At 47.4% G+C, this 14,174-nt stretch overlaps 1 protein-coding gene across 1 annotated transcript; it reads left to right on the top strand.

Moving 5' to 3' along the window:
* The first annotated feature begins 1,649 nt into the window (after positions 1-1,649).
* LOC100551403 (DNA polymerase delta subunit 3-like) lies at positions 1,650-13,880 on the top strand. Its single transcript, XM_031552158.1, has 5 exons — positions 1,650-1,753; positions 4,488-4,650; positions 5,963-6,075; positions 12,768-12,865; positions 13,692-13,880. Exons 1-5 carry the CDS (start codon positions 1,723-1,725, stop codon positions 13,863-13,865), a joined length of 579 nt encoding a protein of 192 aa, XP_031408018.1. The 5' UTR covers positions 1,650-1,722; the 3' UTR covers positions 13,866-13,880.
* Positions 13,881-14,174: the final 294 nt, after the last annotated feature.

Below are 14,174 nucleotides of genomic sequence, written 5' to 3'. Positions count from 1 at the left end.
GTGTCCCTGTCCCCGCGTGTGGCTGTGAGGCAGAGGAGGAGCAGCCCCATCCATCGCCATGGGCTGCTCCTGCCCGCCACAGCCCTGGCTCACTCGGCTACTCGGCGGCGATGTGTGGCTGGCACTGCCCTTCTGCTCAGCATTCCGGGCTGCTGTGACACCCAGCTGGCTCTGGAACGCAGCCCCCCCCACTCTTGTGCTCTTGTGACATATATCCGACTTAAACCTCTCCTGTCTCACTTTAAAACCATTCCCCCTTGTCCTATTACCATACATCCTCATCAACAGCCATTGTCCTCCTGTTTATCCACTCCCTTCAAATATTACAAGGCAACAATGAGTAATGGGCACAGTGGGCATAGGTTGGGTTTGGTGATTTTAGATCTCTTTTCCAACTTTAATGATGCTATGAACTTAGCTAACCTTAACCAGCCACGCTGCAGCCTCATCCACTGCTTCCAGTGCTAGGCTTGCTGCCTGCTGGGAGGGCTCAGACACTTCTGTAGGTGTTTAAATGTGTCACAGTCGTGCCTTCTGTCATCGAGTCCCCTCTGAGGGAAGTATATGTGCCACACTCTTGACCTGCCCACTGAAGTGTATTTGCCATCACTTTGACACTTTGACATTCCTCTTTGAGCCAGATCTTCAACTAGTGTAAACCAGCATAGCTGCATCATTGAGGCAATTGTTCCATTGTCTTCAGTTATGCCAATATATACACCAGTTGAGGATCTCGTGCTCTCTATTGTGCTTAAAAGGATTTGTTTTGAGCAATATGTGAAATGTGAGAAGCCCAGGTCTTAAAAGTATCAAGGTGTTTAAACTTGGTCTGCGAGGGAAGCTTCAGAGCCTGACCTGTGCAAGACTAAAATGTTTATTTTCCCAGCTGCTGCTTTTTTCCAGCGCAGGATTATGTTTTAATTCTAATTAGCACAAGTCTTTTTAAAGCAGTGTGGCCTCCAAGTGGGTATTAAAATGGTAATGTTCTCTGTGCGTGGTTTGGCTTTTTTTATAACAATGGAGTACGTTTTGGTTCATTTTTGTGATTTAGAACTGATGAAACGTACTTGTCTGAATGTTTAGGAAAGTTTAGGGTCTGGTTGTTTTACGTAAAAATAAATGGGATTAGGAGACCAAGCTCTCCTAGGTGTGTGTGTGTGTTTGTGTGTGTGATTTTTCTTTTTGGTAGTGGCTATAGGAATGGAATAGAGCAATGATAGTTCTTTGCAGACTGCTCAGCAGTGCAGCATTTGTGCCAGAGGAGCTGGATAAAGTCTTCATGCTTTGGCCAATCTGTGTTCTTTCCTCTGACGGTTACCATGAATTGAGGCACTGATATTTTGCAAAAAAAAAAAACAAAAAAAAACCAAAGAACAGTTCTTTACTGGGAACTGACCCAAATCCCAACCACTTCTTTCAGTAACACTGTGAGCCATCAGATGGAATGTGACCTAGGTTAGCTCTGAAGGCCCAGCCTACAGAGTGCTAAGGAACTCTCAACCTTTTGATCCATTTATTATCTACTCTTCTCATATTCTCCTACACAGGTGTTGAAATCTGAGATGCTGACCAGGCAGCTAATTATACGTATTAATTCTGTTTGTTCAGAAGCAATGCTGTGCATTTTGAGGGCTGTGTTTCGTGAATAATTCCTGTGGTTACTCCTCTGTTTGCTTCCAGGTGTCTGCAGCGAGCAGTAAGCCATCAGCAAAGGCCAACATCATGAACAACTTCTTTGGAAAAGCTGCCATGAGTAAGTGCTTTATGCCAGGTGTCAGTTGTGGTTAGGTACCAACCCTCTGTAGTCAAAAAAATATATAAATGAAAGTCCTGAGGGATATTGGAAATCAATTTTTTTTTTTGCTAAGCAGTAATTAGAAGTAATTAGTGATGTCAGGTGTCTGGCTGTACAGCTGTGTTGGGGAGGTATGAATTGTGAAAAAGGAGCAGAGCTCCTCACCCTCTGTTTGCCCCACCCCAGTGACATGAGGCTTGTTGGATTTCCTTTATATCCTTCATTTTTCTTAGGGTTCTCCACATCATGCTTGGAGAAGAGAAGGCTGCAGGGAGACCTCGTTGTGGCCTTGCAGTATTTGAAGGGAGCAGATAAACAGGAGGAGGAATGGCTGTTTGTGAGGGTGGGTGGTGATAGGACAAGGGGAATGGCTTTAAAGTGAGCCAGGGGAGGTTTGGGTTGGATGTGAGGAGGAAGTTTTTCATGCAGAGGGTGGTGAGGCAGTGGAACAGGTTGCCCAAGGAGGCTGTGGATGCCCCATCCCTGCAGGCATTCAAGGCCAGGCTGGATGTGGCTCTGGGCAGCCTGGGCTGCTGGTTGGTGACCTGCACACAGCAGGGGGTTGGAAGTGGGTGAGCACTGTGCTCCTTTGCAACCCAGGCCATTCTATTCTTCTGCTCTTTTGAACTCAGAGGGGTTAATTTTTTTGGCATGTGGTTCTTAAGGCAAAAATTAAAGAAAAGTTGTAAGAGGAACGTTTCAGACAACAAGCTTGCTGGGTAGAGATCAAATAAGATGACGTATTTGTGCAGACTAACCCAGGAAAGATTTTTAGCTGTTGGCTGGAAGATCAGCTATTGGCAGAATGTTTGCCAAAACCTGTTGCACTGAGCATGTTAATGATGCTCACTTTTCATCACAAATCACTGAGGAGCCTCTAGTTAAGATTTAGGGTTAATTCCTATCCTGCAAACTGCACAGCTGATAATCAGCATAGAAAAATGAGAGATGGTCTTTGCCTTTGAGCAGGGGCTTTGGGTTAGATGGTCTCTGGAGGCTCCTTCCAACTCAAACTGCCCTTGGCTAAAGAAAGCATGCCAAAGCTTTTGATTAGATGTTGGAAAAGCAGTACAGGGCTTTCTTCAAAGATGCTCTTCCAATCAAAAATACCAGGGGATTTAAAGAAGAGTTGCTGGGAAGGAATAAATGGCAAAGATTGCTGTCTAGCAAGCAGCTGTTAAAATCTGCAGGGTACAGTCAATGAACACAGCGTGCAGTGCTGATGGACATCTTTGAGCTCCTGTTTTGGTGCAGCAGATTGCACACAGTGCTTTCAGCCTGAGACTCACAAGTCTAAGGGCACTTACTGCAATTAACTTCATTATGTTCTTACATCTTTGAAGGGCCCTAAACCAAAAGCTCACATTCTAAAAACTCAGGAAGTTGAAATTGCGTGGTGAAGATAACGCAGGATAACTTTGTGGATGTATTTCAGTGACTTCCAGTGGGGATAGGTCCTCTCCTGAGCCCCCAGCAAATAGGGAATGATTATCTGTATAGAAAAGATAGGGTGATTCCAGAGGTAAGATTTATTTCCCACATGTCAGTGTGCCTTTTCTGGCTTCAAAGACTTCACCATTGCCAGAAAGCCCTGAGTTAACAATAGTTGTGTCCTCCAGCCCTGTGCTATCAATGATAAAAAGACAACTATCACTCAGGCTCTTCCTTTGGAGCTGTTTTCCCTCGTTCAGTCAGGCAACCAGCACTGTCCAGGCACTTGATCTCACTACTGGATGCTTTTCCCACCCATTTCCTTGGAACAGGTTGCCCAAGGAGGCTGTGGATGCCCCATCCCTGCAGGCATTCAAGGCCAGGCTGGATGTGGCTCTGGGCAGCCTGGGCTGCTGGTTGGTGACCTGCACACAGCAGGGGGTTGGAACTGGATGAGCACTGTGCTCCTTTGCAACCCAGGCCATTCTGTCATTCTATGATCTCCTGCTGGGGATGATGCAGGCTTCTAAATGACCTCTGCATGTGCCCACACTTAACAGCATTACCTATCAGGTTGATAAATCAGCCTGACTTTTTTACTTGCTGTCCATTCCCACCTTGCTGGTGTTAGCTTAAGCCTTTTGCAGTAGAATTGCCTGTGTTCATGGTGCTGCATAGGCAAAAGAGACTGATTCTTGATGAGATTGGAGCTGAGAAAGAGACAAACTGCTTATACTGGAGCCCACACTCCGTATTTTTAGTAATGTTGCACAGGGTGAAGGCTGCACGCACTTCTCATTGCTTTTCATCAATCCTGATTTCTCTGTTTCTGGGCTCTTCTTGCTCAATTAAAGCTCCAATTTAAAAGGAGTGAACTGAGGAGTGAACTGTGAAGTTGCTTTGCCAAGGGGGATGCATAGAAAAGGGGTGGATTCCCAATCCTTTGTGGTGCCTTACGGTTCTAATAACCATACCAGCTTCTGCCACTGCCTTCCAGCCCTCTTTGCAAAGTTTATGAACTGCTGCAGCACCTTTGACTTGCACTGTGTTTGTGCTGTGCCATCAGGAACAGCAGAAGCAGATCGGCTGCAGACCCAAGCATGTCCTTGTATTCCTCAGCTTGGTCCATCCAGATCCCTTAAAGCTTTTATGCATCATCTGTAGTGCTGTCTGTATTGTTGGTGCACACTGTTTTGCTTAACCCGCTCCTTTATGACTTGTCATATGTACATTCTTTACTTTTTTAATGCTTTATTCACAGATAAACTCAAAGTCAACTCAGTGCCTGAACAGCCAAAGGAGGAAAAAGAAGCTGTCAAGACTTCAGTTCCTGCAACAGAACCAGAGTCATCCCCTAATACCACAGTAGAGAAACCTGGGAGGAAAACAGAGCCTGCTAAAATTCAACAAAAGGACAAAAAGAGGTGGGCCACACTAGTCAGGGTCACTGTCATCTCTCAACCTATTTGCTGATGGCCTTACATTGAACTGGCTGGATGTACAGCGTTGGCTTGCCTCCTCTTCCCAGCTACTAAACAGCATTAAACGTGTCTAAATTTATCTCTCTTAGAATCCTTTCTTAATATGTCTTTTCCATTTAGTGCTGTAGATGCCTCAGGGCCATCTGTGCCTTTGCAAATGGGAAGGGACCCGGTCCAGGTACTGTCCAGTGGGAGGGGATGGCGTTCCATGAGACAGCCTCATGCTGTGAGCAGGCTGAGCACGGACCCCACAGGCAATCTGTGGGGGCTGGCAGGAGCACCTGTGTTGCAGGGAAGGCAGTATATTCCCAAGCTTATATGTACACAGCTCCCAGCACACAAAGTTCTGCTTGTTGATTCCCATAGCAAATGTACTGCTGCTTTCAATGCCGCTGGTTTACTTTGGGCTGAAGCTCCAAGTAAATTTTAAGTTCAACCCTTTGTGTTTAATCCAACCCAAACTGACAGAGACAAAAAATCATTACAGTCTGATGGCTCTCTGGTGGCCTATGAGTAATTAATTGGTGGTCTCAATCTGTTGCTAACTAAATAGGTGAGTGAACCACCCAGCCCACCATGGCAGTTGGTGCTAACTGGTCTTCTTATTGATAGTCCTATTCAGTCCAGGGGCCTGGAAACGGCGTGTTGGCAGCGTGGTGTTGGGAAGGCCACTTGGGCCATAGCAGCTCCATGAGGATACGTGGGCCTTTAGCCTCCAGGCTTGTTAGTCTGACGTGTCTCGCCAACATTAAAAAGAAAGAAGCTATTTTATTTTTCCAGTAGTCTTTAAAAATGGCTCCAGGATTCTGAGACACTACCTCATAGTCAGTCAGTGGCGAGCAGTCTGTCAAAAGAGCTTCTGAGCGATGCTGTTGGGGACATGAGTGTTTGGGAGCCTGAGCTATAGAGACAAGATCAGAAATGCCTGCTTGCCAGCTTGCTCTGGCCAAGCTAGGTGAGGCACTGGGCAAAACACTGAGCTGCAGAGGGGCTGAAGAAGTCCTCCTTGTTTAAGAGAACGGAATATGGGTAAGGTTGAGAGGCTTAAAAATGCCCTTGGACCTCTGTCTGATGGTATGGGTGAGTATACTTCAGCATGTGATGCTCACGTGGTTTTTAGGAGGTACCAGAGGTATTTGATCTCCTTGCTGGCAGCTCTTCTATCAGCAATGTATGCAGTGCATGCAGCATTTTCATGCACACACACAAGGGATGGTGTGTTTTCATTCCTTATTTTAATTTTTCTTTGTGGCAGTAAAATGAAGAGGATGGACAAGTCTGACAACGAGGAGGAAAGAGAGCCCGAAAATCAAAAGAAGAAGAGGAAGAGAATCAAACAACTGGAATCTGACAGCAGTGATGAGGAAGGTAAGAGATGCAAAAACAAGCAGCCATGTGGGTCAGGGGCCTGACTCCAGCAGTGCTCCTATCTGAGGCAGTTGGTCAACGACTGAGGGATTGAGAGAGGGCTGACAACTGTGCAAATGGCTGTAGTTGGAGCTTTCTGGTTTTCTAATGCTGTGAGCGTTCTGGCATTCCGTTGGGGTGCCTCAGTCATTCAGTCTTTGTTTTAGCTTAGCTCAGATCTGGCTGTCTCATCACCAAGTGTGCTGCCCATCATGCTGATGTGTGCAAGGGAGGTTTTGGGAAGATACCGTGCCTTCCAGAGCTGCAGGGCTGGTCATAACCTGTTTGGTTAGTAAGAAATTGTAAAGTGACCTTCCCTTTCCCGGGGTCATTTTTAGCATCTTTATTCTGTCTGTTTATAGAAATGGTTTGGAAGACAGCATTGAAAGCAAGATTTCCAAAAAAATAAATAGAGAAGCTGGAGACAAAACAGCTGAGCCATATCCGATGCGACTCTGCGTCTCCTCGGTGGCTGTTGGCTTTGGTAGGAGTTGGGTGCCCAGAACGTCACAAATTTTGGGCTTATAATGAAGAACAGCAGAGGCAGATTCCAAAGAATTTGGATAATTGAGGTGACAAATGCCGTTCAATATAGATAACTGGAAAATAAGTTGGGGACTGAGTTAGGGAATATGTGCTAAATGGAACAGTCATCCAACAAACTGATCGGGAAAAGAATTCGGAGATCATTATGGGCAAATAATTGAAACCAACAGTGCAGTGTACAGCTCCAGTTATTTAAAAAAAAAAAAAAAAAGGTGAAACAGCTCATAGGTTGTGTTAGGAGAGGGCTGGGATTGCAGAACTGGAGCTGTTTGCTTATTTGCTATGGAGAAACAACCATAAGATGAAGAGAATCTATAACACAAGAATGAAGCTGGATATCTTAGAGGTCTCTGTGCTACCTTAGGCTTGTTTTCATCATTTCTCTTCTGCCCAGCATAATTTCAAGTGATCTCTGTCATCAGGCATCCGTTGCTTCCACTGAAACTATGCCACAGGATGATAAATCTCTCAGGAAGCCATTCTTCATAATCAGCCTTAATTTCATCACATTCCTGTGTGCAGCTCCTTGTTTAGCCCTGAAAAAAAATATATGTATGCCCACACTCCATGGTATTTATTTCTTTAAATGTTTGTAAGCTGTTTTCTGGTCTTTCCATTTGCTCATCATCACACAGCTTACTGACAAGCTGTGTTGTTGTGCTCTGCAGAGGAAGATTGGAATTACCACTTGATGTGCTGCTCCATGCTGGGCTGGAATCTCTCAGCTCACCAATCCTCTGCTAGTGAGAGCAGGCAAAAAGGAATCCTTTGCTTCAGGGATGGATGGAAAGGTCGTTTTTAGGAGCACGGGAAGCTTGTTGTTTGATCTGCTTTTTGCTGTTGTGACTTAGGGAACCTGGGCCTCGTGTGTTCATGATGGAGTTCTGACACAGCAAGTTTGGGAAGTGACCTCACAGTCTGTTTTCCAAGTCTCCTTCTGTTATAACTCTTTAATATTGTGGGGCAGACCCTCATAAATGGAGGATTGCCTTCCCTAGGGTACTGTGACCTGCTTGCTGCATACCCACTGCTTTTCATAGAATCACAGAATGGTTTGGGTTGGAAGGGACGTCAAGGATGATGAAGCTCCAACCCCCCACCACAGGCAGGGCCACCAACCTCCACATCTCACAGCAGCCCAGGCTGCCCAGGGCCCCATCCAACCTGGCCTTGAACACCTCCAGGGATGGACGGGGATCCACAGCCTCTCTGGGCAGCTGTTCCAGCACCTCACCACTCTCTGAGTAAAGAACTTCCCCCTGACATCCAACCTCCATCTGCCCTCCCTCACCTTCCAACCATTCCCCTTGTCCTGCTGTTATCTCCCTTTCCAAGAGCTGACTCCCCTCCTGTCTGCAGGCTCCCTTTAGGTCCTGCAGGCTGCACTGAGGTCACCCCGCAGCTTCTCTTCTCCATGCTGAACAAGCCCAACTCCCTCAGCCTGTCTTTGTAGGGAGGTGCTGCAGCCTCTGCTCATCTTTGTGGCTCCTCTGGACCCTCTCCAACAGCTCCCTGTCTTTCTTGTCCTGGGGGCTCCAGCCCTGGACGCAGTGCTGCAGATGGGGCCTCACAAGAGCAGAGCAGAGGGGGACAATCACCTCCCTGTCCCTGCTGGCCACCCCTCTGCTGATGGAGCCCAGGATCCCATTTGCTTTCTGAGCTGCAGGAGCACACTGCTGGCTCATGTTTAGTTTTTCATCCACCAGGACCCCCAGGTCCTTCTCTGCAGGGCTGCTCTCTAGGACTGCTCCTCCCAGTCTGTATAAATGCCTGGGATTCCTCCAGCCCAAGTGCCAAACCTTGCACTTTGCTGTGTTGAACCTCATTAGATTCTCCCAGGCCCACTTTTCAAGTCTGTAGAATCATTTGAGTTGGAAGGGACCTCTAAAGGTCAGGTTGATAACCCAGTTAACTTACTAACCTTGCTCTCTGTAGCTTTAGTCCTTAAAAGAAAGGTTACCTACCCACTACTCACTGGGGAGGGTTCGTTTTTGTTTTTCTCTTATCTAACCTGCTGGAGATGGCTGCAGGAAATTTGATTTTCTTGTCACTGCTGATGCTCTTCCTGCATCATAGTCCTCCGTTCTTTCCATCATGTAGAGAAATAAGCTTGCATTATGTATTGTAAACTTCTGCAAATGACAGTTAGTGTATACAAATCTGCATATTCTACAGATTAGCCTTGTACTGTTCCCTTTTTCAAAAGGGAGAGATTAGAAACCAGAGAGTTCCTGTCTTCCTCCTTTTTTATCGAGTCATAAAATCGTTTGAGTTGGAAGGGAACCCCTAAAGGCCATCAGGTCCCACTCCCTGCAGAGGGACACCCACAGCTCCATCAGTGCTCACAGCCCCATCCCCTGACCTTGGGCATCTGCAACCTGTGCAGTGCCTCACTGCTCTTATTTTCCTCAAATCCAGTCTAAATCTCCCCTGTTTTTGTTTTTGAAAGGATTTCTTTGAAATAGATGGAAACCAAATGGATGTAAAAGTGAAAGCTAGGTAAAACTTTATTTTTGAATCATAGAATCATAGAATGACTTGGCTTGGAAGGGACCTCAAGGATCATGAAGCTCCATACCCTGCCTGCTTCAACCTCCACATTTAATACCAGCCCAGGCTGCCCAGGGCCCCATCCAACCTGGCCTTGAACACCTCCAGGGATGGGGCAATGTGAATGAACATGCAGCAGCCAGACTTTTAGAGTATTTACCCTTGGAAAGGTTGGAAACGGGTGTCTGCAGAGACCAGGGGCAGTTTTTATCAGCAACATCAGTGAGTAGAATGGGGCCTGGAGTGACACTGTTCTGTGCCACATCCCCATGGGAGCAAGGGAGAGGTGCCATATGCTGCACAGCAGTTGGGAACTGCTGCCAGGCTGGCACAGCTCAGCCACCACCTGTGTAATTCACCCACAGATGATCAAGGGGTAAGTTTTAAATGGGTGAGATGGGAAGCCAAACCACCAGAGGAGCTATCAGAGGCTCCTGGCTCAGCTTCCACTGTTTCCACTAATGAGCCAAACCATTTCCATTGGGTTGGAGAACCTCTCTATGGAGACAGGCTGAGGGAGCTGGGGGTGTTCAGCCTGGAGAAAGGGGAGGGCTGTTGGAAGACCCCACTCTGGCCTTCCAAAGCCTGAAGGGAGCTGATAGATAGGAGGGAAAGACTTTTTACCCAGGCAGATAGAGATAGGGCAAGGAGAAATGACTTTCATTTAAAAGAGGGAGATTTAGGTCAGATGCGAGGAGGAAATTCTGCATTCAGAGAGCAGAGAGGCCCTGGCACTGCTGCCCAGGGAGGCTGGAGGTGCCCGAGGCTGTGGGAGGGGCCCTGGGCAGCCTGAGCTGGTGGGGGGCACCCAGCCTACAACAGGGGTTCGGGTTTGGGAAGGCTTTGAGGTCCCTTCCAAACCAACCATTCTATGATGCTATGATTTCAAGGGTAGTGGGGAGCCCAAAATAAGCTCTTCTTCCACAAGTGTCAGCACATTGTACCAAGCTGAAAATACAGAGAGGGCCATGAGGCACAATCATCTCCATTTAAAATAATTTTTCATTAAAAGTTATATTGGTTTGAGGGTGCCTTAGTCACTGCAGGTTGTTTTGCTTCCAGTGCCAGAATAAACCACACAAGTGTGTCCACAGAGGACAGGAGGTTTGGCAGCTCCAGCTATACCAACACCAGCGCAGTTTCATAGTGTTGACAAGTGTTTTACAGCCACTTTGGAGGGTGATTTCAGTGGCACTGTAACCTACAAACTCTATCAGTTTCAGAGAGCTGCAGCAGAAGCATTAAAGCTTCTCACAGTTTTTCCAGGCAGGGTCAGTGCAAACCAAACAAAGCCAGGATTTACATCTTTGGTACATCCAGTTGCCCAACGTGTATCCATTTCACGCAGCTGTTGCTGGTGAGTAAACTGTGGGCAGCAGCAAGAGGTTGACTCAGGAGTTATCACATGTCAGAGGGCTTTGCCGGCTGCAAGAGGATAACAAAGCAACAGAGCCACAGCTCGATGGTGGTCTGAAGCACTGCCGTGGGAAGGAGGTGTTTTCTGCCTGCTAAAGCTGGGGTAAGTCGTTCAGAGGAGGCTGGGGAATCACCCAAATTTCCCCCAAGCAAAAGCAGTTCAGTTGACCCCGCAAAGACCCCTCAAGCAGAGGCTGACAGCTTTTCACCAGGCTGATTTTTCAGCCCTCCTAGCGTACGCACTCCTTACAAATATTTTGCAGTGGATGCAGCCAGCTCGGGTAGCCTGCAGAGTTCGGTGCTGTGCAACCTGTGGGCTTTTCAGCCTGCAGTTGCCATGAGACTGGGAGAAACACTGAGGATTTTGAGTCCTTGTTGCGGTCCCCCAGCAGTTAGCACCTCCAAGCAGGTCCCTTGTTTGACTTTATCTTAGCACAGTTGCCAGACCCGGTGCTTTGGAGCAAGGTGAAATCCCGAGTCATGTTATCCCACTCTGTTTGCATTTCTGTGCCTCGCTTACTGCAGTAGTTAGGAGGCTGAGTCCTCGTTTGAAGAATGTAATTTATTATTGAGCGTTGGCAGCCAACCACCGTTTCGCTTGAGCCCTTCTTAACCTGTGAAGGTCAGCTGGCCGCACGCCTGGCACAGTCGTAACTCTTCACACTGACCTAATCACTTGGGACAGCTACGGATCCAAAATTCGTGTTACGACGACAGCGTGAAGGCAGCACTGCAGCCAGCAGGGCTGGGAGGAGAAGCCAAGCAGCGCTCTGTCCTCGCAGCCAGCCGCAGCCTTGTTATTGTTAAGCAATAGGTCAGATGAGGAGTTTCTTCCCCCACATTCCTTGCTCTCCCCCGCAGTTGAGGGCTTGCATGGCAGTATTTCGTAGGTGGACTTGGAGAGGATTCGTTGAAGTCATTTCAATTAGTCACAGTGCTGCTCCTGTCCCCCCCACCCCCACTCCCCTGTTGCCTTGATTTTGCTAAGCTGTCGCAGCTCTGTGCTTCTGCCAGCCCCATAGAAGTGACCTCGACCTTCTGGTACTTATGCGTGCCCTGCTGGTCTCACCCCTGTCTGATGTTGCTGTGAGACCCTTCAGTGTTGGTTTTGCACCGTACAAAGCTGGGGAGGTGGCCCTGAGCATGTGGGGCAGTGCAAGTGTTGGAGGGATTCCAGCATCTCAGTCACTGCATCCATCTGCTGCACAAAGATGAACGCAGTGACAGATGGGAGAATGGACTGAGCTTTTTGGAGTGGTTTGGAGTTTGTTTTTGTTTGTTTTGGTTTTTTTTCCCCGTGGTCTTCCTTAAAATCTTGTGGGGTAGGCAGTATCATGTTTAATTCTTGCATGAATTAAACGAAGGGGGGGGTTTAAGGTGAGCCAGGGGAGGGTTTAGGTTGGATGTGAGGAGGAAGTTTTTTATGCAGAGGGTGGTGAGGCAGTGGAACAGGTTGCCCAAGGAGGCTGTGGATGCCCCATCCCTGCAGGCATTCAAGGCCAGGCTGGATGTGGCTCTGGGCAGCCTGGGCTGCTGGTTGGTGACCTGCACACAGCAGGGGGTTGGAACTGGATGAGCACTGTGCTCCTTTGCAACCCAGGCCATTCTATCATTCTATGAAGGCAGTTTCAAGCTAATAGGGTTGATGGTTTGGGATTTGAAATGCCATTTCTGAAGCAATTACTCTGTTTTGCTACTCAGGGAGAGGCAGAGAAACAGAGGTCACGCAGTGATTTGAGAATATGTAGTCTTAGCCTTGACTCTTGCAATTCCTGTACAGGTTCCAGTCCCTTTTCTTTCTGAACAGGTGAAATACATGCCTGAAACATTCTAATTTTGGTGTTGGTTTTCCAAGCTTGGCTTTCCAAAAATACCAAACATGCTTCTCCCATCCTTGACCATGCTTTCTTCTGGAGCTCCAGCGTGTAGCACCTTGGTGCAGGGTGAGCTGTCGGGTTAGAGATGGCTTCTTGGAATGTGTTGTCTTCAGATCTAAGTTAGAAGTTGTAAATCTCAAGTTAAATTCAAGTTGTAAGCAATTACTCAAAGTTAAATTAGATGGCATGATATGAGACAGTGGTAGAGGCAAGGGGATATTGGACCTGACTGCTGCTAAGGTGTTCATGTGTTCTTCCTGGCAGATGTCCCAGCATCTCCCATACTCGAGGAAGAGAAAGCTCCATCTCCACCACCTCTGGTACCTGCTCTGAAGGCTGAGCTGGAGCCAGCATCTGCTGAGGTAAGATCACATCATGGTGATTAACTTCTGCTTTCATTTGACGTGATGGGCATTGCTCATCCACATCATTTCAGATGCCAAGGGGATGGTCCTGTTCATCTGCCACGTCCATCACATGATCCACCTTGAAAGAATCCATCATGTTCACCACTTCATTCATTACCTAGAGCACAACTTTACTTAAACTCTGATTTTTTTTCTGCTGATATAGCACAGTTTTCTTCCCTTTTATCCTCCTAATGGCTCTATGAATTGTTGCTCACATTTTACACTCTCCCCTGTAAATCTTGGCCTCCGGAGTCGAGGCAGGGCCAGAATGAAACTAGAGAACCTCAGTGTTCAGCTTTGTATCGCTGCTGCGTAAGAGAGGTGGGCTCTAGTTGGCACAAAGTCAACCCCTGAGCTGAAAAAACACGTGTAGCTTTACTGAAAGCACAGCTGTTCGTCACAGCATGCATCCTGGTGTCATGCACACCTTGTTATTTCCTCGTTATTCAGAGGTATAATGAAACAACCCCACACAGCGCTAAACACGTTTCAGAATGTCGTGTGCCCTGCAAGAGGAATGTGCCCCTTGTGCTGGCAGACAGAAGAAGCTGCTGTCTCATTTCAGTTGTTTGGTTTCTCTGAAATTCATCCTGGTGGGATGGGGAGAGCAGTGGCATTAGCAAGACTTAGACTGGGCTATTCTGAGAAGGGAGGGGAATTCACAAAACGTTCTCTATCAGTTTGGTTAGAGAGACTCCTGGGGCGGATGCTTTCGTGCCCTGGGGCCGTGCACAGGGCTTTAACTCTTGATGTCTCACAATCTTGTGATGTCCTTCAGGCTTCAACTGGGGGAAAGAAGAGGAAACGGAAGCGTGTGCTGAAATCCAAAATGTTTGTTGATGAAGAGGAAGGCTGCATGGGTAAGAGTGGCTGTCTCCCACGCTTCTGCGGGTCCAACTTTTATTGCAGTTGTACTGAAGATTTTTTATGGGTCAGCCTCTCATGGGCTTAGGAAGAGGTTCACAGTATCACAACATCACTTTGTTATTCTGCTTTCCACCTCGTGCTCCCAGGTTGAGGTAGCTGCCCTTTCTGTGAAGGTCTGGGTGGAGGTTTCAGAGTTGTTGTTGAAAGCCAGAAGCTTCAAATTGGTCTAACTGCACACTGCTTCCTCCTGTGACCTGGAGAAAGTTGTGTAACACCACTGTGCTCCTTTCCTTCTCTGTATTCTGGCACTGAAGCAGAGCTGCAGGAGTTCAGAATCCTTTTTTTCCTTCAAGGTTTTAAAACTTTAAGAGGGCAAAATGTGGTGGTTTTCTTT

The sequence above is a fragment of the Meleagris gallopavo genome, chromosome 1, assembly GCF_000146605.3.
Source record: "Meleagris gallopavo isolate NT-WF06-2002-E0010 breed Aviagen turkey brand Nicholas breeding stock chromosome 1, Turkey_5.1, whole genome shotgun sequence".
In the NCBI taxonomy this organism is placed as follows: domain Eukaryota; kingdom Metazoa; phylum Chordata; class Aves; order Galliformes; family Phasianidae; genus Meleagris; species Meleagris gallopavo.
The sequence above is the reverse complement of the archived record's forward strand: the minus strand, read 5'-3'. Positions and strand labels throughout refer to the sequence as shown.

Bases quoted from the DNA above. Each gene is read 5' to 3' on its own strand.
- LOC100551403 (XM_031552158.1), top strand. From the start codon at position 1,723: ATGAACAACTTCTTTGGAAAAGCTGCCATGA. The intron at 1,754-4,487 runs GTAAGTGCTTTA...CTTTATTCACAG, and splicing joins CTTTGGAAAAGCTGCCATGA to ATAAACTCAAAGTCAACTCA. The intron at 12,866-13,691 runs GTAAGATCACAT...GATGTCCTTCAG, and splicing joins TGGAGCCAGCATCTGCTGAG to GCTTCAACTGGGGGAAAGAA.